We start from the raw sequence: 26,738 nt of genomic DNA, 5'->3' as shown, positions 1-26,738 counted from the left end.
TATGTTTATCCCAGGCATGTTTACATTCAGTTCCTGTGGATTTACCAACCATGTCTGCTGGAAGTTTGTTCCAAGCATCTACTACTCTTTCAGTAAAATATTTTCTCACGTTGCTTCTGATCTTTCCCCCAAATAACCTCAGATTGTGCCCCCTTGTTCTTGTGTTCACTTTCCTATTAAAAACACTTCCCTCCTGAACCTTATTTAACCCCTTCCCACATATTTAAATGTTTCGATCATGTCCCCCCTTTTCCTTCCATCCTCCAGACTCTACAGATGGAGTTCATGAAGTCTTTCCTGATACGTTTTATGCTTAAGACCTTCCACCATTCTTGTAGACCGTCTTTGGACCCGTTCAATTTTGTCAATATCTTTTTGTAGGTGAGGTCTCCAGAACTGAACACAGTATTATTCCAAATGTGGTCTCACCAGCGCTCTATAAAAGGGGATCACAATCTCCCTCTTCCTGCTTGTTATACCTCTAGCTATGCAGCCAAGCATCCTACTCGCTTTCCTTACCGCCCGACCACACTGCTCACCCATTTGGAGACTGTCAGAAATCACGACCCCTCAATCCTTCTCTTCTGAAGTTTTTGCTAACACAGAAGTTACACATAGCACTGAAAAAATAATCTGTGACTGTTTTTCACACTTATGACTGTTGCACTGTCCCCGCGGTTATGTGGTTAAAATTCAGAAGCTTTGACTGACTCATATTTGTGATGGTTGTGGTGTCATGTGGTTCTTCGTCAAGAGGGAAACCTGTCAACAACCACGTTACTACTGTAACAACCACAGCGGTTCAGTTAAGAAACTGTGGCCCTAGGGCTCGTCAAAACTCAATCAATGTCTACATTTTCCGCTCAATTGTGGTCATAAGTCAAGAATTACCTGCACAAGCTACTGAACGGACACACAGATTGCGATGGCATTTGAAGAAAATGGTCAAATAAAAGAGGATTTTAGCTGCATAATGGATGGAAAAAGAGGCTGCAAAACAGACGGTGGGAGATTTGTACTTTAAAACCTACATAATTCTTCTAACGTTGCCTTCACAATAAAGTACATAAGAACCTAAGAAGAGCCCTGCTGAATGGGGCCCAAGCCCATGGAGTCCAGCATTCTGTGTCCCACAGTGGTCCCCCAATTGTCCATGGGGATCTTGAGCAGGAAGAGAAGGCAAAACCCTCCCTTTCCCCTGACCCCCAACAAATGGGACCCAAGGGAACCCTGGCTGCCTCAATCAACATAGAGGTGGCACTTGGACATCCATTTCAATATCTATCTATCATCTATCCATCCATCCATCTATCCATTCATACACCATCCATCCATCTATCTGTATCTGTCACCTGTCTGTCTGTCCATCCATCCATATCTGTCTGTCTGTCTGTCTGTCTGTCTATCATAAGAACATAAGAATATAAGAAGAGCCCTGCTGAATCATGCCAAAGTCCATCGAGTCCAGCATTCTGTGTCCCGCAGTGACCCACCAATTGTCCATGGGGATCTTGAGCAGAAAGAGAAGGCAAGACCCTCCCTTTCCCTTGACCCTGAACAAATGGTACTCAAGTGAACCCTACCTGCCTCAACCAACATAGAGGTGGCACTTGGACATCCGTTTCAATAACCACTTGGCCTCCATGAATCTGTCTAATCCTGCCTTGAAGCTCTCCAGGCTGACAGCTGTCACGGCCTCTTCTGGAAGGGAATTCCATCTACCAAGGACCCTCTGGGTGAAGAAATATCTCCCTTCATTTGTCCTCACTTTCTTACCTATGAGCTTTAGGGAGGGCCCCCTTGTCCTAGTATTGTGTGATAGAGAAAAGGATTTTTCTCTATCCACCTTTTCTATCCCATGCAGGATTTTATACCCTTTGATCAAGTAGGGTTCGTTCATGTGGTGGTGTTTCCTGTCTAGTTTACCTGGGAAGGCTAACACAACGACAGCTCTAGGCTTTTTAAAAACAAACAAACAAAAAAGATAAAAGTAAATTAGGGCCACGAAAGAGCATCTTCACAACCGAGAGAATCTTTTTTGCCGCACGCTCACTTTTTGTATGTGATCTCTTTGCAACAAGATAATCCCCAATTATGACTGTGGAGATTTTCAGTCCATCCAGTCACAGGTGCTGTTTTTCAAGAGGCCACTGGGCTTTCTTGGTTTTCTCTTTCGAAGACATTTCGCTTCTCATCCGGGAAGCTGCTTCGGCTCTTCGATGGGAAGCGAACGGAAGAAGCTCCTTGGACGAGAAGCGAAACAACTTCAAAGGAAAAAAACAGAAAGACCAGTCGCCCCTTTTGGGACCCAATGAAAAATGTCCCATGAAAGAGTTTTAAAGCAGAAGAATGTGAAATAATTCATACTTTTAGAACCGGTTCTGGTTTTTAAATACAAGAAAGAACAACCAGTAGGATCAGCAAGTACATTTTTCTTGCCTTAGAACAGTGTTTCCCAACCTTGGCAACTGGAAGATATTTGGACTTCAACTCCCAGAATTCCCCAGCCAGCGAATGCCCTGTCTCCATAGCGAATGCTGGCTGGGGAATTCTGGGAGTTGAAGTCCAGATATCTTCCAGTTGCCAAGGTTGGGAAACACTGCCTTAGAAAATGAGCAGGCATCACGGAACAAAGTAAGATTTTGCTCTTGGGACAAACTCACTTTTCCCCTCGCCACCTGGACCTTCTCTCTGGACTTCCTGGCACCGTCTGCCGCCCTGGGCTGCCATGTATGGCCCAATGCCGTTTCTCTGCCCACATCCACGCTTTCCTTCCCTCTGCTGCCGACGTCTGTGCCGCTCAATTGGGGATCCTGCCACCACCTCTCGCCTGCCAGCACTCAGCTCAGGTGAGCCAGGAGATCCCGGGATCTCATCCCCAGGCTCAATTACCCCTAATTATGAGCCTTTCTGGGCTGCCATTTTCCCCCGAGCCATCCCTGACATTAGGGCAGCAACCAGCCTCTCATCACACGGCCCGTCACGTTTCTTGCTGACTCAAGTGGCTTCCCGTCTCACTTCCCCCACGGAGAAATTTCCTGAGAACCAATTAAACCGGTGGAACGACTTGCCACCAGAAGTTGTGGGTGCTCTGTCCCTGGAGGTTTTTAGGAAGAGATTGGAGAGACATTTGTCTGAAATAGTATAGATTCTCCTGCTTGAGCAGGGGGTTGGACTAGATGACCTCCAGGGTCCCAGATTCATTCTATTCTATTCTATTCTACCCTAATTTATCTTCTCCTTTCCTCTCTTCTCTTCTCTTCTCCTCTCCTCTGTTCTATTCTATTCTTGACATACATATTTTTTCTTTTATGTACACTGAGAGCATATACACCAAAGACAAATTCCATGTGTCCAAACATACTTAGCCAATAAAGAATCCTGTTCTGTTCTATTCTCTTCTTCATTCCATTACTTTTCTCTTCTCTTCTCTTCCACTCTATTCTTCATTCCATTATTCTATTCTACTCTATTCTTCTCTTCTTCATTCCATTACTCCTCTTCTCTTCCCTTCCATTCTACTTTATTCAATTATTCTACTCTACTGTTCTATTCTATTCTTCATTCCATTATTCTATTCTACTCTATTCTTCTCTTCTTCATTCCATTACTCCTCTTCTCTTCCCTTCCATTCTACTTTATTCAATTATTCTACTCTACTGTTCTATTCTATTCTTCATTCCATTATTCTATTCTACTCTATTCTTCATTCAATTATTCTACTCTACTCTACTCTATTCTACTCTACCCTTCCATTCCACTCCACTATTCTCCTCTTCTCTTTTCTATTCTACTCTACTCTACTCAATCTATTCTTTCTTTCATTCATTCATTCATTCATTCATTCATTCATTCATTCAATCATTCATTCATTCATTTATTAGATTTGTATGCCGCCCCTCTCCGTAGACTTGGGGCGGCTCACAGCAACAATAAAACAATTCAAGACAAATCTCATAATTTAAAAAACACTAAAAACCCCATTATTAAAAACAAACATACACAAAAACATAGCATGTATAAACTGTATAGGCCCGGGGGAGATGTGTCAGTTCCCCCATGCCTGACGGCAGAGATGGGTCTTAAGGAGTTTGCGAAAGGCAAGGAGAGTGGGGGCAGTTCTAATCTCCCGGGGGAGCTGGTTCCAGAGGGCCGGGGCCTCCACAGAGAAGACTCTTCCCCTGGGTCCCACCAAACGACATTGTTTAGTCAACAGGACCCGGAGAAGGCCAACTCTGTGGGACCTAACTGGTCGCTGGGATTCGTGCAGCAGAAGGCGGTTCCGGAGGTATTATTCTTATCTAATCAACTAATCTAATCCAACTCTATTCTTGCCACATTTGTGATTTAAGTGAATCTGGCTTCCATGCTTATTTTGCTTGTCCGAAGGTCGCACACGGTGACCCCATGAGCCCGGACGATGCAACTATCATATATGAATCCGTTGTCCAGTGTCTGAATTCTGATCATGGGACCACGCGGAGGCTACCACGATCATAAATGTAAAATACGGTCATTTTTTAAAGTGCCATTATAAGTGAAAAGTCGAATGGTCACTAAACGAATGGTTATAAGTCAAGGACTTCCTACCTACAGGACGCAGCCACATGTCCAAACTACACATTCCTAACACCCAACCAGTCCTTTGTGTCCCTCTCTCCAGAAAGGCCAGCCGGAAGCCGATCTGACCGGACTCACCAATGGATCCCTTGGCCGCGATGGCGACTGCCTCCAGCAGGACTTGGATGATCCCAGCTCGGACGCGGGGCGAATCTCGCTTGCAGCTGTCCAGATGTGCCAGGATCTCCTGTATCACGTGGTGTGAGTATTGGGCCTTGGAAGGAAACGGAAACAGAAGGACGCAACATTGGCACCTCTTCTGGATGGTAGTAGCTAATTAATTTAATATAATTTAATATAATTTAAAAGGACTTGTGGCAGCATACAACAATAAAAACAATATACAATATTTGTTTGTTTGTTAGCTTGGATTTCTATGCCTCCCTTCTCCGCAGACTCAGGGTGGCTCACATTCGTAAGTCGCTTTTTGTCAGTGCTATTGCAACTCACAATGGTCACTAAGCAAACCATCGTAAGTTGAGGACTAGCTGTAGGTCAAGGCATGAAAACCCCCCCCGTTGTTTTCAATGCTTAAATAAGAATGTGGCAATACGTATTTCATCTGAAAATTAACCAGATAATCTATGTAAGTAAAACAAATGAAACAGTTGTTGAAAAAGGAAGAAGTGATTCAAGTTACTGAAAACATATTTTTTTACACTATTTTAATAATAGACTATACCAAGGATGGAAATATTGTAATTTGTAAATATTCAAGAAAATAGTACAGAGAAGTTGTAAAAGAACTTGTTAATGTTTTCTTAGATTTACGTTTTGGCTTTGTTGTGTGTTTTTGTATATATAGGTTTGTTTTTTAAGAGAAACTTAATAAAGACTACTGTTTTTAAAGAAAGAATGTGGCAAGTAGCAAAGATTTCAGCTTTTGAGAATTAATTTATATGTTTTTATATGTTGTACGGCACCCAGAGTCTGGAAGGAGTTGGGCAGCTTATAATTAAATTCAATTAAATTTTGCTCTAACTTTTAAAACGAGTTTCCCAGGCTTCAAGGTGGCTGAACATATTATTATTATTATTATTATTATTATTATTATTATTATTATTTATTAGATTTGTATGCCACCCCTCTCCGCAGACACACACACTAACAAACACAATGCTCTCTGGTTCTGATAATATATCAAAAGCACCTGGCTGGGTTTGAACAGGGCAGACTTACCTGGATGGAGTACATAATGATCTTAAAGCAATGAACTGCAAATTCATTCGGGTCCCAGAGTTTGTGGTGGCCTAAATGTCTGTTAAAAACAAATGATATGTCTTGTCAATGCTACCATGCACGGTGATGACACTACCTACCGTATTTTTCAGAGTATAAGATGTACCTTTTTCCTCCCTATAAGAGGCTAAAAATTTGGCTGCGTATTATACACTGAATGTAGCTTTTTTTTTGAGCCTTAACTAGTTGCTCTTACCTTGCAGGCTCTTTCATTGTTACTCTCTCCAAAGAATATTTTTTCCAGCCCTAAGTCTTTGCAGGCTTTTTTTCATTGCTCTACTTGCTCCAAATAAGTTTATTTCCAGCCCTAAGTAGGTGCTAACAATGTTCCCAGCTCTTAGCAGCTTGCATGCTCTTTCAGTGTTACTCTCTGCAAAGAATGTTTTCCAAGCCCTAAGTTTGCAAATACTTTTTTTCTCATTGCTCCACCTCAGGGGTAGGCAAAATTGGCTCTTCTATGACATGTGGACTTCAACTCCCAGAATTCCTGAGCTAGCATGATTGTCTCAGAAATTCTGAGAGTTAAGTCCAGACAAGTCATAGAAAAGCCAACTTTGCCTATCCCTGCTCTACTTGCTCAGAAAGTTTATTTCCAGCCCTAACCAGGTGCTGACGATGTTCCCGGCTCTTATGAGCTTGCAAGCTCTTTCATTGTTACTCTCTGGGAAGAATGTTTTCCAAGCCCTAAGTCTTTGCAGGGTTTTTCCCATTGCTCTACTTGCTCAGACTGTTTCTTTCCAGGTGCTAATGATGTTCCCAGCTCTTACTGGCTTGCAAGCTCTTTCATTGTTGCTCTCTCCAAATAAGTTTTTTTAAGCCCTAACCAGGGGATAAAATAATATGCTGAAGCTGACCAGACTAAGGACGCTAAACAGATGAATACCTGGTAGGCAGATATTTTTTCCTATTTTCTTCCCCCAAAACTAAGGTGTGTCTTATACTCTGAAAAATATGGTGGTTGACACACCTGTAAGAACAGAGCGCACCAAGGACCCCTTAGTCTTCTCTCAATTCTTCTCCCTTTTCCTCCTTCTCCTCCCCCCAAACTCCACCCTCTTCTAGCACTGATGATGTTACCTAGTCTGGGTAATGAAACATCTGCAAGAAAACAGTCATAGAAACATAGAAGACTGACGGCAGAAAAAGACCTCCTGGTCCATCTCGTCTGCCCTTATACTATTTTCTGTATTTTATCTTAGGATGGATCTATGTTTATCCCAGGCATGTTTAAATTCAGTTACTGTGGATTTACCAACCACATCTGCTGGAAGTTTGTTCCAAGGATCTACTACTCTTTCAGTGAAATAATATTTTCTCATGTTGCTTTTGATCTTTCCCCCAACTAACTTCAGATTGTGTCCCCTTGTTCTTGTGTTCACTTTCCTATTGAAAACACTTCCCTCCTGGACCTTATTTAACCCTTTAACAGCATCAAGGAGCCTACATTGTCTTTCCATGTCCTGCCAAGGTTGACTCCAGAGGGAAAGTTAAGCAGTGAGGTGGTGAGGCTGCACGAACTGTGGCCAGGTTCTCTCCACTACTCCATACTGCTTTTAGTTCTTTTTAGTTCTTTCCAGTTTACAAACATGGATTGACAAAGAATGAAGCAGAAATCAAAATGGCTCAGGAGCCGTAGCTGTCCTACCCCGCTTATCTCTTACTCCAAAGATTCTGGAGGGTCCCACTTACGCAAAGACGGGCCTGACGGCGTTGCTCATGTTCCCATAGGTCGCACGGCCCAGCAGTTCTCGGAAGCAGTTCTCTGCCAAGACAGCCGGGTTCTCCTCTTTCTCACCCGATGGAGAGGCTGGTGGTCCAATTCGACTGAAAGGAAAAGAGACGTTGCTGGGACAGAGATGCCGAGCCTGGCAGAGATGCTGAGGGCCACCAGTACCCCCAGAGGAGACATCTGGCTCTCCTGAGCCTCTTTCCTTCTTGGCTGCCCCTTGGTCATGGCTGCTGCCATTTTGTTAACCTAGGAAACCTCACTCAGTGCTCAACGTTGGTCAACACAGGTCAAAAGAGGTTAACAGTGATCAACAGTGGTCATCATTGGTCAACAAAGATAAACAAAGTCAACATTGCTTAATGAAGGGAAACAGAGGTCAACCAAGGTCAATAGTGGTGAACATTGGTCAACTGAGATGAAGAGAGCTCAACAGTGAGTGGTCAACTGAGGTCAACGGTAGTTAATATTGGTCAACCAATGTCAATAGTGGTCAACCAAGGTAAACAGTGATGAACATTGGTCAATTGAGATGAAGAGAGTTCAACAGTGGTCAACTGAGGTCAACAATGTTTAATATTGGTCAACCGAGGTCATCTTTGGTCAACAAAGATCAAACAAAATCAACATTGGCCAATGAAGTGCAACAGAAGTCAACCAAGGTCAACAGAAGTCATGATTACTCAACATTGGTCAACTGAGATCAACCAAGGTCAAGGAAAAGTTGAAAGTGGGAAGAGGATACAGTCTTCCTGAAGGCAGACATACCCATCAGGGTCTTCCGTCTTGTGCATGTTGAAAAGCAAGGAGGGGACGATCTTGTCCATGTGTTGAGGCTCCCAGATGGTGGCCCGCAGCTCATCGTTCACTGTCTTCCGCACAACTCCCTGGATGCCCCTGATGCCAGCGATCCGGATCCTTGTGGGAAGAGGCAGAAAGGTCAGGTAACTCAAGGGAAGGGAGTGAATGAATGTGTGCCCATTGCCCTACAAGCCCTATTTCCAAATTAAACCCTTCTGTTCAGGCAGACGTGGTGGGGCCTAAGGAAGTGATGTGGAGATGAGAGATGGAAAACATGCCTACAGAAGTCAGCACATTAGCCGCTCCTCCACCCACCTTTAGCAGTTACTAGCCCTCTCCCTTTCTTATTGCTCAAGCTGCCATTTACAGAATTCAAACTAATGAGGTTGGAGGGGACATTGGAGGTCTGCTAGTCCAACCCTCAGCTCAAACAGGAGTCCAAATGGCGGTCCCATCTGACCAAGACCACTTGAAAACTGAATTGAACAAGCTCAAAGATGCATTAATTTCCAATGGATTTGAAAGAAAAACAATTACAAACCTAATAAAAAAAGAGACACCCCCCAAAAATCAAGACCAAGAACAGGATAATGGCACCACCCTCCTCCCTTACATTAAAGGCACCACAGACAAAATTAGCAAAATTCTCCACAAACATAATATCAAAACTTCATTTGTCACTAATCAGAAAATATCCAACATCTTAAAAAACCCGAAAGACAAAATCCAACTTGAAAACCAAGGAATCTATGAAATGCCATGCAAAACATGTGCAGCCACATACATTGGACAAACTGAAGAATAAACACATTGCAGAACATAAAAATGCAGTCAAAAAAGAAGAAAAAACTTCCTCCCTTTTCCAGCACATTAAAAAAACAGGAGATGAAATTGACTTTGAAAAAACTAAATTACTCTCCAAAACAGAACATGCATATAAAAGAATAATCATGGAAGCCATAGAAATAGAAAAACACCCCCTCAGTATGAATAAATGTGATGACGAGTCTTCGGAGAGGGGCGGCATACAAATCTAATAAATTATTATTATTATTATTATTATTATGACACGTCCCGCCTACCAGAAATTTGGAAGCCAGCCCCAACCAAAAAAACATATCACAATTATCACCATGTCAATCTTTTAACTAAATGTGATTCCACCAACCAATGAAATCATTAAAACACAGCCAACATTCAAACCAAATCTCCACCCCCACCACTATTTATAAGGAACAAATGGCAGTTGCAAACAAACTATATTCAAAGCAGCACAAAGCTGACAACTTCAGCCTGATGATGGTGAATGTGATTTCACCGAAACATCGCATAGACACTCAAAATATTACACGGGGTAAAACCCGAACTCAGAACAATCTACATACATATACCCGTGAAAATCTACGAAAACAAACACCGAGTCTGCGGAGAGGGGCGCCATACAAATCTAATCAACAACAACAACAACAATAATAGTAATAATTCACTCAAAAAGGAGACAGAAGGACTAATACTGGCGGCACAAGAACAGGCCATTAGAACAAATGCTGTCAAAGCCAGAATTGAAAAATCAACAGACGATCCAAAGTGCAGACTCTGTAAAGAAACAGGTGAAACAATCGATCACATACTCAGCTGCTGCTAAAAGATCGCACAGACTGACTACAAGCATAGACATGATGCTGTGGCACAGATGATCCACTGGAACCTGTGCCGGAACTACCATTTACCAGTGGCAAAGAACTGGTGGGATCATAAGCCTGAAAAAGTGGTTGAAAATGAGCAAGCAAAACTTCTGTGGGACTTCCGACTTCAGACTGACTGAACTCTGAAGCATAACACACCAGACATTGTGATTGTGGAGAAAAAGAAAACATGGATCATCGACATCACGATCCCAGGGGACAGCAGAATGGTGGAGAAGCAGCTAGAGAAATTAGTGAAATACGAAGATGTAAAAATCGAGCTGCAACGACTCTGGCATAAGCCCGTGAAAGTGGTCCCAGTGGTACTTGGCACGCTGGGCGCAGGGCCAAAGGATCTCAGTGGACATTTGAAAACCATTGGAATTGACAAAATCTCCATCTGTCAATTGCAAAAGGCCACTTTACTGGGATCGGCAAACATAATTCGCCGCTACATCACGCAGTCCTAGGTGCTTGGGAAGTGCCCGACTGGTGATGAAATACGAAATCCAGCATAGTGATCTCGTTTGCTGTGTTGTACTGACATAATAATAATAATAATAATGATGATGATGATGATGATGATAATAATAATGATGATAATAATAATAATAATAATAATATATGTATATATACACACACACTTTCATTTATTTATTATTGGGATTTATAAGCCACCCAGCTCCTTATGGACTGTGTCTGTTTCTGTGTCATCACTGAAAAAAACGATCCTAAAGCAACACCAGGTTTGCCTGGAGAGAGATTCTGGGTTCACTAACTTAAGAAACAATCGGAATACTCACACTCACTCTCTCTCTCACACACACACACACACACACACATGCGTGTGCACACCTGACACTTACTCGTTCCGTATTTCCGGGTCGTCGTGGCAGGAGTGGCACATGGCACTGAAGCGGGAGACGAAGAAGTCATAGCGGCGGTGGTAGGAAGGTGTGTCTTCTTCGATGTTCGCAAACTTGACAAACTGCAGGAGGGGGAGGGAAAGAGGCGGCCGGACACAAGATTTAGGAGCGGAGCAATGGGGAGCTCGGAGAAAGCACGGGGGGTCCTCGGGTCACGACCACCACTGAGCCCAACAATTCTGCTGCCAAGGCAGGCAGACGCTAAGTGAGGTTTGCCCCATTTTATTTTATTCTATTTTATTTTATTATAATAATAATACTGTAATAATAATAATTTAGTAAGCTACTCAAGACCCACCTATATCACCAGGCATGGGGGAACTGAGACACCTCCCCCAGGCTTTTATACTTTATGTTTGGTATGTATGTGTTGTTTGGTTTTAAATGATGGGGTTTTATATGTTTTTTTCTCTTTTAATATTAGATTTGTTCTATTGTAATATTGTTTTTATTATTGTTGTGAGCCGCCCCGAGTCTTCGGAGAGGGGCGGCATACAAATCTAATAAATTATTATTATTAAATAATAATAATAATAACAACAACAATAATAATTAATTTTATTAATCTAATTTATATGCAGCCAAACTCTTCAAGGACTCTTGGGCAGCTTACAACAAATAAAAACAATATTTAAAAGAACAATTTTAAAAATAACAAAAATTACAAATTACCAAACCCTAAAAGCGTTTTATTACCATCATTGCTAAGTGAGTCAATGTGGTTGTTGAGGGAGTCTGGCTTTGTCTCTCCTGGACAGCTGAACAAAAGCAGCTAGGGAATCCTTAGACTTACAACAGCTCATTTAGTGACTGGTCAAAAGTTACAATTGGGGAACTCAAGTGGCTTTAAGATCGTTTTCCACAGTTATGACTGTGGCACCAGCCCTTCTGGTCAAAAGGAATGAAATTCAAATCTTTGGCAACCAACTCATAGTTATGGTCATCGCATCGTCTCCTTTTGCGGCCTGATCTGCCCAGTCGATGGGGAAGCCAGATTCAACTTAACAACCGTCTTATAAGTGAATCAGTGACATTAACAGCTTCACTGATTCTCTTAACAATGATGGCAAGAAAGGTAGTAAAATTTATTTATTAGAAGACTTGGACCTCAGTTGTGGTTGTAAATAGAGGAGTAGCTGTACACTGGGGTATGCACACTCACACACACACACAAGAATATATATATATATTCTTAATTTTCAAATTCAGCAAAAAAACATGTGACATATATATACTGTATATGTGTATGTATGTCACATGTTTTTTTGCTGAATTTGAAAATTAAGGGAGACTAGGATAGATCTATTTCGGCCTTATTTTGGCCTCATCAGCTAGCCATACCTACTGGGACTTGAACCTGCAACCTTTGCCTTGTGAGGCAGAGAATTATCCTCTAGGCTACAGTATCCAATCCCTTCAGCTCTGCACCAGGGAAGGGTTACATATTTTTTTGTATATTCCCTGGTGCAGAGCTGAAGGGATTGGATACTGTAGCCTAGAGGATAATTCTCTGCCTTACAAGGCAAAGGTTGCAGGTTCAAGTCCCAGTGGGTATGGCTAGCTGATGAGGCCAAAATAAGGCCGAAATAGATCTATCCTAGTCTCCCTTAATTTTCAAATTCAGCAAAAAAACATGTGACATACATACATACATATATATCTTGTCAACAGCGTGTGAAATTGATGGTCAATCAGTGTTGCTTCCTAATGGAATTCTAGCAGATATCCAGGAGATAGTCAGGAGATATGAATAAATGGTTCAGTCATAAAAACCAGATACATTAAAGTCTATAAAATAGTGTTTACTTTAGCAAATATCATAGTCAAGTTAAACAGTCCAGTCATGCACGGTTAAATCAGTCGATAACTCTCAATTCACTAACAATACTAGAAGCCTTACTTGTACAGCCTACAAATACATAAACTGTCATCGAACACACAGTTCTTACTACAGCAGTCATAATGAATCAGCACAAAATGAGCAGAAAAACACACACACACACACACACACAGAATCATCCTTCTGGCTCCCTCTTGTGGCAATTCCCAACACTACCTCTTAAAGTCATAGTACTCCAATACTTACAAGCATATATTGTTAGCTTGTTCATATATTGCCAACCACTAACAAGAGGGATCCCCGAGGAAAAGCAGAGAACGGACTTACCGAGTTGGTTCCCAGGACTTGCAGTTCGGGGTCTCCAGATTCCAGCAGTTTGGCCACCATGTGAAGGAAGCTCTCCACGAAGGGCTTGATGCTCTGCGAGTGGCAGGCCATCAGCAGCTGGTCCAGGGCTTCCATCGCAATGAAGACGTATCTGGGCGGCAGGAGAGGAGAAATAGAGAGAGAGAGATGCTCAGTGGAGGAGGGTCTCACACCCTAGCCAAGCAAGGGCCTCTTCCAGCGGGCCTGCACAGGGCTCGCTTGTGCCGAAACAACAAGACTCTCCCCTTTTACAAAAGGGGTCTCAATGCCCCAAAGATAAAGAGGAAAGGAGGGGGTTTCTCCCTCCCCCCCAAAAAAAAAAACATAAGGGGAAAACAATAAGGTTTTCTGTTCTGGCAGGGGGCTGAACTGAAAAACCTTAAAGGGCCCTTCCGTCCCTAGGTTTCTACCACTCTATGATCTTGGGGCTAGACTAGATGATCTCTAACGTCCTTTCCAGACATAGGTTTGTAGAAGCTTGAGAGCTTGTTTCTATGATCTTGGGCAGCAGGGTTGGACTAGATGTCCTCTAAGGGCCCTTCCGGCTCTATGTTTCGATGATCTTTGGCGCGAGGTAGGAGTAGATGTCCTCTAAGGTCCCTTCCGGTCCCATATTTCTATGATCTTTGGAAAGAGGTTGGACTAGATGTCCTCTAAGGTCCATTCCAACTCTATGTTTCTATGATCTTGGGCATTGGATTGGACTAGATGTCCTCCAAGGACCCTTTTCACTCTTATATTTCTATGATCTTGGGCAATGGGTCTCCAACTTTGGCAATTTTAAGACTTGTGGACTCCAACTCCCATAATTCCTCAGCCAGCAAAGCCACCTAAGGAACTCTGGGAGTTGAAGTCCACAAGTCTTAAAAGCTGGGAAGGTTGGAGAGCCCTGGACTAGACCACGTCCGTGGCCTCTTCCGGAGTCTAGGAGCTGTCCAGCCCAGGCGGGTGCTGAAAGTTGAGACACATCCCCCCCACCCCCAGGGAGGAGGTCAAAGGTCACCCTTTGGGACCGGCGCCCAGGCCTCTCACCCGTAACGATGGCGGATGACATCCCGGCTCAGCCTCTCTGCCAAGTAGGCGCCAATCCGATCCAGCTTCTCCGGGGCCGAGACTGCGTAGAAGGTCAGCTTCTCCATGTCTGATTTCACCAGGCCGTCCTAGGCAGCCGAGGGGACAGGCGGGTTGGCCCACATACACAAACACACACACACACACACAAACCCAAGAGGGGGGGCACGGCAGGAGCGGTCAGTCTGAGGCTGTTTTGAATAGGACCTTTGGCAACCCCAGAGAGAGAGAGAGAGACAGAAGGGAGGAGGAGGAGGAGAATAAAGGGAACGGAAATAACCTTGGGACACCTGGAGGAAGGAAGGAAGGGAGGGAGGGAGGAAGAATGGAGGGTGGAGGAGGAAGGAAGAGGGGAAGGGAAGAGAGAGGAGGGGTAAAAAGGTGGGAGGGAGGCAGAGGAAGGAAGGAAGGAAAAGGAGGAAGAAATGGAGGAAAAGGAAGAAGAGAGGGAGGGAATAAAGGAAAAAAGAGAGGAAGGAAGAATAGGGAGGCAGGGTGGGAGGGAGGGGGAAGATGGAAGGAAGGAATGGAAGGGGAGAGAGAGGGGGGACGAAGGAAGGGAAGGAGGGAGGGATGGGAAGAAATGTGGAGGAGGAAGGAATAAGGGAAGGTGAGAGAGAAGGAAGAAAGGAAGGAAGGAAAGAAGGGGAAAAGTGTGAATGAGTAAAAAGGTGGCAGGGAGGCAGAGGGAGGGAGGAAGGAAGGAAGGAAGGAGAGATAGAAAGAAGAAAAGAAGCAAGGAAAGGAGGGAGGGAAGGAAGGGAAGGTGGAGGAGGAGGAGGGAAGAGGGGGAGGGAGGGGAGGAGGTCTTGCTTCAGGTGTGCCCCCTGTCCTAGGGAGCCCTTCAAGACTAAACACAGAAAGAACTGCAGACCCAAAGGCAACCATATAGCTGGCCACAAGTCACTAGCTGGCCTTTCAACAAGGACCGCAATGCCCATCAGCCACCGCTCCAGCAAGAGCGGGGAAAGGGCCTGGGTCCTCCCAACACAGAGGCTCAGCCAAAGGGGAGAGCCCAGGGAAGGAATGGCCCATCTCTTGCCCAAAAGAAAGCCCAGGCGCTTCCACGACACGGCCCAACCGCCTAGCGACAGAGCCACAGGTCGGAAGCTGTCGGGAGAGCCCCCCCCCCCACACGCACACACTTACTTTGGGGTCCTCGGGGAAGATGTTGTCCACCAGGCGCTTGTATCGCGGGCGCAGGGCAGCGCAGCAGCAGCAGACTCCTGCGGAAAACACGGGCGGTGAGGAAGGGGGCTGGAGGGCAGGGGAAGAGACCCCGCTCCCTCTGCAACCCAGAGGAGGGCCTCCTCCCTCTCTTTGCAAGTTTACGGGCCACAGAAAGGGGATCTGGGGCGGCCCTGCTTGGCATCTCCCCAAAAGCCCCTTTCAGAAAACCCCCACACAGCATTTGAGTCACTACTTCAGGTGGCAAGCGGTTCACGGCAGGAAAGAGCTGCAGCTGAAGAGAAAGGGATTGTCTTCCTTCCTTTCCCTTCCTTCCTTCTTCCCCTCCCTCCCTTCCTTCTTTTCCATTCCTTCCTTCCTTCTTCCCCTTCCTTCCTTCCTTTCCCTTCCTTCTTTTCCCCTCCCTTCCTTCCTTCTTTTCCCTTCCTTCCTTTCCCCTCCCTCCCTTCCTTCTTTTCCCTTCCCTTCTTCCCCTCCATTCCTTTCACCTCTTTCCTTCCTTTCCCTTCCTTCCTTCCTCCCCTTCCTTCTCCCCTTCCTTCTTCCCCTCCCTCCCTTCCTTCTTTCTTTCCCTTCCTTCCTTTCCCTCTCTCCCGTGCTTCCTTCTTTTCATTTCCTTTCTTTCTTCCCCCTTCCTTCCTTTCCCTTCCTTTCTTCTTCCCTTCCCTTCTTCCCCTTCATTCCTTTCACCTCCTTCCTTCCTTTCCTTCTTCCCCTCCCTCCCTCCCTTCTTTTCCCTTCCTTCCTTCCTTCTTCCCCTTCCTTCCTTCTTTTCTTCCTTTCCCTTCCTTCTTTCCTTCTTCCCCTTCCTTCCTTTCACCTCCTTCATTTCTTCCTTTCCCTTCCATTCTTTCCCTTCCTTTCTTCTTCCCTTCCCTTCTTCCCCTTCATTCCTTTCACCTCCTTCATTTCTTCCTTTCCCTTCCATTCTTCTTCCCCTCCTCCCTCCCTCCCTCCCTTTTTTCTTTGTATACAATGCTTAGCGTATTGTCTGGGTCCATTGGTTTGCACAACACTATTAAACTTCTCATTTCTTGCCCAGCCATTGATAAAACAAGTCCTAAATTTGAAAATATTCTGTCTTCATTTATCTTCATTCTTAACCTGTCCATTTCTACACAGCCTAATATTTTTTTTAAACTGTTTCTTCTTCTGTGGGTGTTTCCACATTTTTCCAAAGGGGCCAAAACTCCCCTTTAATTCTCCAGAAATTCAGCATCTCTCAATGAAATTGCAAAGGGAAAAATATCTGGAGGGTGTTTGTGAACTGGCTCCCTGAAAGGTTCTTCTAATGCCTTTCCTAGAGTGTTTTCCAACCTAAATAATAATAATAATAATAATAATAATAATAATAATAATAATAATAATAATAAACATATATCTTAGCACAGGGTTTCCCAACCTTGGCAACTTGAAGATATCTGGACTTCAATTCCCAGAATTCCCCAGCCAGCATTCGCTATGGAGACAGGGCATTCACTGGCTGGGGAATTCTGGGAGTTGAAGTCCAGATATCTTCAAGTGGCCAAGCTTGGGAAACCCTGCCTTAGCAGACTCCTGCTGTACTTTCAACTTTTAAAATCAAGAACCACGACTGATTTTTATTTTTTACTTCAGACTCCAAAAAAAGGGGGGGGGGGAAAGAAAAAAATTCATTTTTTTAATAGGTATGTATCATCTAACTTCCACCCCTTAAAAAAGGTTAACTTTGCCATCTGGCTTCTCCCTCTGACTTTGGAAAAATCTGATCTGGAGGACAGAAGGGAAAGGGGGGACACGATGGAAACATTTAAATATGTTCAAGGGTTAAATAAGGTCCAGGAGGGAAGTGTTTTTAATAGGAAAGTGAACACAAGAACAAGGGGACACAATCTGAGGTGAGTTGGGGGAAAGATCAGAAGCAACGTGAGTAAATATTATTTGACTGAAAGAGTAGTAGATGCTTGGAACAAACTTCCAGCAGACATGGTTGGTTAATCCACAGGAACTGAATTTAAACATGCCTGGGATAAACATAGATCCATCCTAAGTTAAAATACAAAAAATAGTATAAGGGCAGATTAGATGGACCAGGAGGTCTTCTTCTGCCGTCAATCTTCTATGTTTCTATGAATGAGGACGGAAGGGAGGAAGGAAAGAAAGAAGGAAGGAAAGAAAGAAAGAGAAGGAAGGAAGGAAGGAAGAATCCACAGTAACTGAATTGAAACATGCCTGGGATAAACATAGATCCATCCTAAGATAAAATACAGGAAATAGTATAAGGGCAGACTAGATGGACCAGGAGGTCTTTTTCTGCCGTCCATCTATGTTTCTATGAATGAGGACGGACGGGACGGAGGAAAGAAAGAAGGAAGGAAAGAAAGTGAAGGAAGAGAAGGAAGGAAAGAAGGAAGAATCCCCAGGAACTGAATTGAAACATGCCTGGGATAAAGATAGATCCATCCTAAGATAAAATACAGGAAATAGTATAAGGGCAGACTAGATGGACCAGGAGGTCTTTTTCTGCCGTCAATCTTCTAGGTTTCTACTTCAGACACAAAAGAGAAAAAAATACAATTTTATTGTAGGTATGTACCATCTAACTTCCACCCTTAAAAAGGGGGCTAATTTTGCCATCTGGCTTCTCTCTCTGACTTTGGAAGAATCGGAAGAGAGGACGTGTCACCTACTGAAACATGAACAGGGCCCCGGTTCCCAGGCGGGGTTGAAGTCGTAGGACCTGTCCAGCTCGTCTACGGGAACAGCCGCGTAGCTCTTCATCCTGGCCAGCTTGCGTCGCTCAGACTTCTGGCCGCCTCTGGCTCTCCAATGTCCTTTCAGCCTGCGCCGGGCATCGCTGAATTCAGACACCGGCATTCAATCCGCCATCCGATATCCACACCCAGGTTCCCCGGAACAATGCTACGGGTGCAATCCTGTTAATAATGCAGGACCCTGGAAAGAGGAGCCGGCCAGCGTCCCATGACTTCGTCCTTCTCGTGCGCTCGGCACCATCTGCGCACTTCACAGTGTGACTCATGACAGGGGACACGGTGTCACTCCAGATTCAAAACACACACTGGACAGCTGAGGAAGAGCAGTGAATAACAAGGCTGCCAACAAGTCGAAACACGTCCTGCGAACCGCTCGAGAACCAACAGTCGCGGTGGTTAGGTCCTGAAACCTCTAATCATCATTAGGAGTTGTGTAGAGCTCCGAAGTGCGGCTTGGCTTTGCTGTGGCAACAGAGGTGAGTGCGGGGTCTCCATGGGGGATGCATCCTTTCGGCCTCAAAGGGTCTGGATTTCCATGGGACGGTGTTTTTTCCTCTTGCGGCCCCTTTATTTTAATTTAACTTTATTCGTTTTGGCTAAGTGTGGTTAGGCGCACAAGGGATTTGCACAGAAGCACTCAGCGTACTTGCAAAGCAACGCAATATAATAATAATAGTAACAGCAGCAGGTCCTTGGGGAAGTCGGTAAATAAGATGGAAATGCCAAATCCAGAACTGTGTCCAGTTCTGGAGACCTCACCTACAAAAAGAGATGGATCAAATTGAACGGGTCCAAAGACGGGCTACAAGAATGGTGGAAGGTCTTAAGCATAAAACGTATCAGGAAAGACTTCATGAACTCAATCTGTATAGTCTGGAGGACACAAGGAAAAGAGGGGACATGATCGAAACATTTAAATATTAAATAAGGTCCAGGAGGGAAGTGTTTTTAACAGGAAAGTGAACACAAGAACAAGGGGGCACAATCTGAAGTTAGTTGGGGGAAAGATCAGAAGCAACATGAGAAAATATTATTTTACTGAAAGAGTCGTAGATCCTTGGCACAAACTTCCAGCAGACATGGTTGGTAAATCCACAGTCAATGAATTTAAACACGCCTGGGATAAACATATATCCATCCTAAGAAATAGTATAAGGGCAGACTAGATGGACCATGAGGCCTTTTTCTGCTGTCAATCTTCTATGTTTCTATGTAAGTCCACTCTGAATATCTGGCTGACTGGATGATGAACCATAATAGCAGCAACTGGAGCGCCACTTGAACAAGGTCGGCGTTGACAAAAGGCAGTTTCACTTGGAACAGTTTCCATCCTGTGATGATATCTGCAACCGTATCAAAACACCCACATCTGTCTCTCCTGGGTCCCTTTGGAAGGACTCGAGAGGTAGACAAAAATCCAGTCTGAACATCTGGCTGGCTGTAACTATTATGTAATGTATGATGTAATGTACAACGGCTGTAACCATAATAAGATCTGGAGCACTATTTGGACCACCATAAGAACCTAAGAAGAGCCCTGCTGAATGGGGCCAAAGCCCATGGAGTCCAGTATTCTGTGTTCCACAGTGGCCCCCCAATTGTCCATGGGGATCTTGAGCAGAAAGAGAAGGCAAGACCCTCCCTTTCCCCTGACCTCCAACAAATGGGACCCAAGGGAACCCTGCCTGCCTCCACCAACACAGAGGTGGCACTTGGACATCCGTTTCAATCACCACTTGTGATACACTTGGCATCCATGAATCTGTCTAATCCTGCCTTGAATCTATCCAGGCTGACAGCTGTCACAACGTCTTCTGGAAGGGAATCCCATCAACCAAGGACCCTCTGGGTGAAGAAATATTTCCCTTGATTTGTCCTCACTTTCTCACCTATGAGCTTTAGGGAGGGCCCCCTCGTCCTAGGATTGGGTGATAGAGAAAATAATTTTTCTCTATCCACCTTTTCTATCCCATGCAGGATTTCATACCCTTCGATCAAGTCACCCCTTAAACGCCGTCTTTCAAGGCTGAAGAGACCAGGGTGTTGCAACCTGGTTTCATAAGGGAGGGGCTCCATTTCCTTGGTCATTCTTGTGGCCCTTTTTGGCATCAAAGGCAACATGAGAAAGTATTATTTTACTGAAAGAGTAGTAGATCCTTGGAACAAACTTCCAGCAGACGTGGTTGGTAAATCCACAGTAACCGAATTTAAACATGCCTGGGATAAACATAGATCCATTGTAAGATAAAATACAGGAAATAGTAAAAGGGCAGACTAGATGGACCATGGGGTCTTTTTCTGCCATCAGTCTTCTATGTTTCTATGTTTCTATCTTTTCCAGACCCCTTTATTGGCATTGACAAATTTACTGTCAATTGCAAAAGGCAGTTTTACTGGGAACAGATTCCATCCTGTGACAAGATTGGTAACCCCATCAAAACATCCACAGCTGCTTATTATCTCAGGTCCTTGGGAAGGACAGGATATGCAAATCCAGTCTGAACATCTGGCTGACTGAGCAAAGAACCATACTAAAACATCTGGAGCAGCACTTGGACACCAGCAAAAGGCAGCATTTACGCGGAACAGCTTACATCCTGCGATGGTGTCTGTAACACCATCCCATTTGCCTATCCCAGGTCCTTGGGAGGGATTGAATAGCAATAGCACGTGTTCTGGATTTTGGTAGAACTTTGATTACATTGAAAATAACGCTTACTGAATGCAGGATTTCATAAACGAAAAAACATTTTTATTCTCTTCTCCTCCGTATTATAAATGCAGTACAGACAGTCACATTCCTCTCTCTTTATCTTTAGCAATTAGAGCACACAAAGTTTCCTCCATGCCTCCTCCCTTATCTTTATGTCTATACAGCTTAGTTCAAAGCACCAGGAATAGCTGCGAAATAATAATGAATAAGCGAACTCACTCTGGAGCCAAAACAACACATGTCCATGATGGATGACAACATTGAAAAACTCCGCCCTTCTTCTCCGCTGGCACCCTGACGTGACGAATACATCACTCCAGTAATTAACCCATTCCTCCACTTAATATCTTTTTCCTAACACTTGCTCCCTGCACCTTTGAACTCTTCTGAAGTGAGGATTTAACCAGCGATTGTCTGTCTCTTCTTCACTGGAGTCTGGACTCATAGCAACATCCTATGGCTGGCCTCCCACCTGTTCTGATACCTGTAACCCAGGGCCTGCCACTAATTCATAAACACTATATGTATCAGAGTCATCAACCTCTTCAGTATCCTCCAACTGACCAGGAGTATGTACAACAGCACTTAGACTTATATACCGCTTCATAGTGCTTTTTCAGCCCTCTCTAAGCGGTTGACAGAATCAGCCTCTTGCCCCCAACAATCTAGATCCTCATTTGACCCACCTGGGACGGATGGAAGGCTGAGTTGACCTTGAGCGGCTGCTGGCTGTAGGCAGAGTTAATCCATTCGGCAGCTGGATAAAAATGCCGAATCCAACCTGAACATCTGGCTGACTGTGCAACCAATCACAACAGCAGCATACAAATGGCTGCTTTTATCCATGGGATGCATAAAAATTATTTGATTATTTTAGTGAGGTTCCAGTATCATGAACCTTCATTGCCATGAAGCATTTGCGATTTTTTTTTTGCTTCCACAGAAGAAGCACAACAGTAGCGGCAAGAGATGCAATCTGCCCCTGCATTCAACAATTGCTTTTCCTTGGCAATCGTAATAATAATTTTTTTGATAAAAGTAAAGATGTCCAGAGACACTAAAAGCGAAAGAATGCAGGCAGGTTTAGTAGAAGCACCTGTTGCAAAGCCTCTATTACGGCAGGGGCATCAAACACAAGGCCCGCAGAATGGATACGGCACACAGGTCAGATTTAGCTCACGGGGCCGTCCTGGAAAATGTAATGGGACTGCCCGCATGGCTTCAGCCTAGTCTATGCAATGCAAAGAGGAAACAGGCCTACAATTTGGAGAAATGGCGTTAAGCTGCCCACGGCCACTCAGCTGGCCATGCACAGTGAGCGGCATCAAGCTGGCCACGCCCACCCAGTCAGTCAGTCATGGCCCCCCCATTCCCCACTCCCCGAGGTCAACCACAGGTGCAATGCGGCCCTCAATGAAATTGAGTTTGACACCCTGCTTGATATGACGACCATGAAATTAAAAGATAATGATTCGCAGCATTATGAAATTTGGAACTTGTTTTATGATTGGTTAGAAAGGAGGAAAAAATATAACAATAATAAATACATAAATTATATAGGGGATGTTAACATTTAACTTATTAATTGTAATGGTATTTTGTATATAATATGTGAATTATACCTGTAATAATTGAGCTGTAAGGAAAAGATACTGCTAAGGAAATAAATATATATAATAGAGAAATTTGTAAGGTAGGCAAACCGCATTAGCATAAATTGTTGATATGAATTGCTGCAAGAGAACTTTGGGGGTTTATTGTATTAATGTTAGTGTGTAAACATTTTTTTTCTGTGTGTGTATTGTATTTTTCTATTGTTTTGTTTTCAATGTACGTAACTTGACAAAAAATATTTTTTTTAATAAAAACACCCTGCTGTATGCTTGACTCCTTTTTTGAATTTTGGGCACACGTTTCTTTTCTTTTCTTGGGCTTCAAGGGTGAAAAGGTTTCTCAATCACTTCTGCTTTGATCAAATAGAAAAAGGCACCTCTCGATTTGAAGAATAAATATCCACATAATTCAATCCCCGTTCAGCCTAGAAGCTTTTTCCCGGAGTTGCAGAGACGGAAAATGCAAATTAAGACACCGTAACATTTCCCCCGAAGGATTCCTTTAACCGCCAAGCAAATGAAACTGTTAATACTTTTCCGGATAATAATTATCCAGACTCTGGCGGTTTTGGATGACGGGAAGCCAGAGATTTATCTTCACCGCGTTGCACCGTCACTGTCGTTTTTTGAAAGGGGCTTAAAAGACTCCGTGCACATAATTATTAAGAGATTTCTGTACTCACGTCCCGGCATCATCAATCTGTCATTTGGCCTCTATATTTCCCACGAGTTCATCATCTGCAAGAAAGAAAGAAAAAGAGGCCAAGTCAGAACTTGTTTCACGGATAATTGAAAGCTTCGCCAGGGAAAATTGTAGATTGCGCCGTAATGGACGGACTAACTTAAATAAAAATAAAAGATCAAGAAGACACAGAATATTACTTGATATGGGATAGATTTTTACGAGTGTTTAGAGATAAGAGGGAGAAATGAGAGGAAAAATGACAGTGAATGTAGCCAGTATCGGATTGCTACCGGTACGGATAAGGACGGTGCACCAGTAGCGAAAATTGAGCTGCATGCGCATCTTTGCTTTTGCTGCGCATCCCAGGGAGATTTTTGCTTTTGTGCATGTGCAGGAAACAAAATCGCACAAGGAGACAGCTGTGTGTGAGAGAGATCATGCTTCTGCGCATGAAGCAAAATGCAATAGGGTTGATATTCCTGTTGATATGGCAAATGATTTAGCTTTACTAGATAAATGGTCAAAGCAATGGAAACTGCAGTTTAATGTTTCCAAATGTAAAATAATGCACTTGGGCAAAAGGAATCCTCAATCTGAGTATTGCATTGGCAGTTTTGTGCTAGCAAAAACTTCAGAAGGATTTAGGGGTAGTGATTTCCGACAGTCTCCAAATGGATGAACAGTGTGGTCAGGCGGTAGGAAAAGCAAGTAGGATGCTTGGCTGCATAGCTAGAGGTATAACAAGCAGGAAAAACTGAGAAGCCGTTTTTGCGTTGTTGTTGTTTTTGCTTGCACGCATTAATTGATTTTACATTGTTTCCTATGGGAAACATTGTTTTGTCTTACAAACTTTTCGCCTTACGAACCTCCTCCCGGAACCAATTAAGTTCGTAAGACAAGGTATTACTGTAAATAATAAATAAATAAATAAATGTACGCACGCAAGATAACCAAAGCTGCGAGTGCAGCGCACCAAATAGCGTTGAACTAGCCACCTCGAGTCCTCAAAGAGGGGCAGCATACAAATCCAATAAACAAACAAACAAATATTAGGAATCCACCCCTGAAACAAGCATAAATTTAAAAATGAAAAAAAAAAACATCCTAGCAAATTCTATGACATAGAATAAGCTGAAATCTTCAAAGTGGAAGTCATGAGTCTCAAAGAGTCATTTTGCTGGCTAAAAATAGAGAAAGAAAAGGCGAACATCGAAGTAGGTTAGGAACCAGGAGTGCCCAGCCCTTGGCAGGACCTTCAGTGGTTCATCTCTACCTGCCACTGCTTAAAGCCCAACTTCAATCAAAAATTAGAATATTTTTTTGATTGAGAATAGAAAGCAACCTACAACTATATGAGACCCATGGGATACAATGAAAGCATATGCTAGGGGTATAATAACATCATATACAGCAAGGGGGGAAAAAACTATATAATAATATAGTTATAGTATAGTTAGTTAGTTACAGTTTATTAGATTTGTATGCCGCCCCTCTCCTAAGACTCGGGGCGGCTCACAATATAGTATAGTAATGTAGTAAAGGAAATTGACCAATTGAAAGGTATACCAAAAACTAACCCTGGGGATGGAAAGACCAAGGAATTGTTAATGGAGGCGAAACACAAATTGAATACAGTGGTACCTCTGCTTAAGAACTTAATTTGTTCCCTAACCAGGTTCTTAAGTAGAAAAGTTTGTAAGTGGAAGCAATTTTTCCCATAGGAATCAATGTAAAAGCAAATAATGCGTGCAAACCCAACAGGAAAGAAATAAAAGCTCAGAATTTGGGTGGGAGGAGGAAGAAGAGGAGGAGGAGGACAGTCACTGCCGAAGGAAGAAGGTGAGGTGCAAAAAATCCAAAACTTTAAGGCTTTAAAAAAAAAAAGAGGGAGGAGGAGCACATGCCTCCCATTCACTGCGCCAGAGAGAGAGAAAGGAGGATGGCAGGAAACTGGCCGGGCCTTCGTGCCGCTCTCAAATTTCCTGGGAAATTTTTCCAGGCTCGGGTTCTTAAGTAGAAAATGGTTCTTAAGAAAAGGCAAAAAAACTTGAACACCCGGTTCTTATCTAGAAAAGTTCTTAAGTAGAGGCGTTCTTAGGTAGAGGTGCCACTGTATTTTGGAGCAAAAGGAATATGCAAGATATTATAACAATGGCAAAACAAACTCACTTTGAAAATGTGAACAAGCCAGATAGATGGCTCGCTTATAAAATCAAAAAAAGAGAGGGGAAGTAAGACAATACATCAGCTAAAGGATAAAACTGGGAGTGTACAAAACAATGAGGAAAAAATAAGGGATATTATATCAGAATACACTGCTCAAAAAAATAAAGGGAACACTTAAACAACAGAATACAACTCCAAGTAAATCCAACTTCTGTGAAATGAAACTGTCCACTTAGGAAGCAACACTGATTGACCATCAATTTCACCTGCTGTTGTGCACATTCAATTTTGTACAGAACAAAGGATTCAGTGAGAATATTTCATTCATTCAGATCTAGGATGGGTTCTTTGAGGGTTCCCTTTATTTTTTTGAGCAGTATATTATGAAAACCTATATAAACAAGAAGAGAGAAAGGAGGATAAAATTCAGGATTACTTGCAACAAGTGACTATTCCTAAAATAACAGATGAGGATCAACAAATGTTGAATAGAGAAATAACTATGGAAGAACTTTAAAATGCTATTAAGAGACAAAAGAACAATAAATCACCTGGACCAGATAGCTTCCCGCTACAATTCTATAAAACAGCACAAGAATCAATACTAAAGTTGCAGAAAGAATTATATAATGAAGGTTCTATCAGAAGGGGAAATACCAGACTCATGGAGGGTGTCACATATCACCACATTGTTGAAAGAACCCACAACCTCCTGATTGTGAGACAAGAGCTCCACCTCTAGGCCACAGCAGCTGGGTTATCAAAGCCCTTAATAATAACAGAGTTGGAAGGGACCTTGGAGGTCTTCTAGTCCAACCCCCTGCTTAGGCAGGAAACCCTACACAACTTCAGATAGATGGTTATCCTAACATCTGCTTAAAAACTCCCAGTGTTGGGGAATTCACAACTTCTGGAGGCAAGCTCTTCCACTGATGAACTGTTCTAACTGTAAGGAAATTTCTCCTTAGTTCTAAAGTTGCTTCTTTCCTTCTTTAGTTTCCACCATTGCTTCTACTCTCAGGTGCTTTGGAAAATAGCCCGACTCCCACCTTCTTTGTGGCAACCCCTGAGATATTGGAAGACTGCTATCATGTCTCCCCATGTCCTTCTTTTCATTAAACTATCCATGCCCAGATCCTGCAATCGTCCTTCATATATTTTAGCCTCTGGTCCCCTCATCATCTTGGTTGCTCTTCTCTGCACTCTTTCCAGAGTCTCAACATCCTTTTTATATTATGTATTTTATATTATTTTTACCTTATGCATTATAACCTCTCAATTATAACAACAACAGAATTGGTAGGGGCCCTTGGAGGTCCTCTAGTCCAACCCCCTGCTTAGGCAGG

General features: G+C 43.4%; 2 protein-coding genes across 2 annotated transcripts in view; one reads left to right on the top strand and one right to left on the bottom strand.

Moving 5' to 3' along the window:
• Positions 1 to 26,738, top strand: part of CPSF1 (cleavage and polyadenylation specific factor 1) — a 242,284-nt gene that overhangs the window by 92,229 nt on the left and 123,317 nt on the right. The gene's annotated exons all lie outside the window — the stretch shown is intronic.
• The window catches only part of EFR3A (EFR3 homolog A), a 57,754-nt gene that overhangs the window by 25,238 nt on the left and 5,778 nt on the right, over positions 1 to 26,738 (bottom strand). The window contains exons 2-10 of the mRNA XM_070748416.1: positions 23,225 to 23,279; positions 15,424 to 15,500; positions 14,236 to 14,363; positions 13,165 to 13,315; positions 10,938 to 11,059; positions 8,354 to 8,503; positions 7,549 to 7,683; positions 5,800 to 5,878; positions 4,699 to 4,834 (exon numbers count right to left, since the gene is read on the bottom strand). Of these exons, the coding sequence (XP_070604517.1) occupies positions 4,699 to 4,834; positions 5,800 to 5,878; positions 7,549 to 7,683; positions 8,354 to 8,503; positions 10,938 to 11,059; positions 13,165 to 13,315; positions 14,236 to 14,363; positions 15,424 to 15,500; positions 23,225 to 23,237 (991 nt within the window). The 5' untranslated portion in view covers positions 23,238 to 23,279. The remainder of the gene's footprint in view (positions 1 to 4,698; positions 4,835 to 5,799; positions 5,879 to 7,548; positions 7,684 to 8,353; positions 8,504 to 10,937; positions 11,060 to 13,164; positions 13,316 to 14,235; positions 14,364 to 15,423; positions 15,501 to 23,224; positions 23,280 to 26,738) is intronic.

The sequence above is a fragment of the Erythrolamprus reginae genome, chromosome 3 (genome assembly GCF_031021105.1).
Source record: "Erythrolamprus reginae isolate rEryReg1 chromosome 3, rEryReg1.hap1, whole genome shotgun sequence".
Taxonomy (NCBI): Eukaryota; Metazoa; Chordata; class Lepidosauria; order Squamata; family Dipsadidae; genus Erythrolamprus; species Erythrolamprus reginae.
Note: the sequence above shows the minus strand (reverse complement) of the source record. Positions and strands in the feature narration are given on the sequence as shown.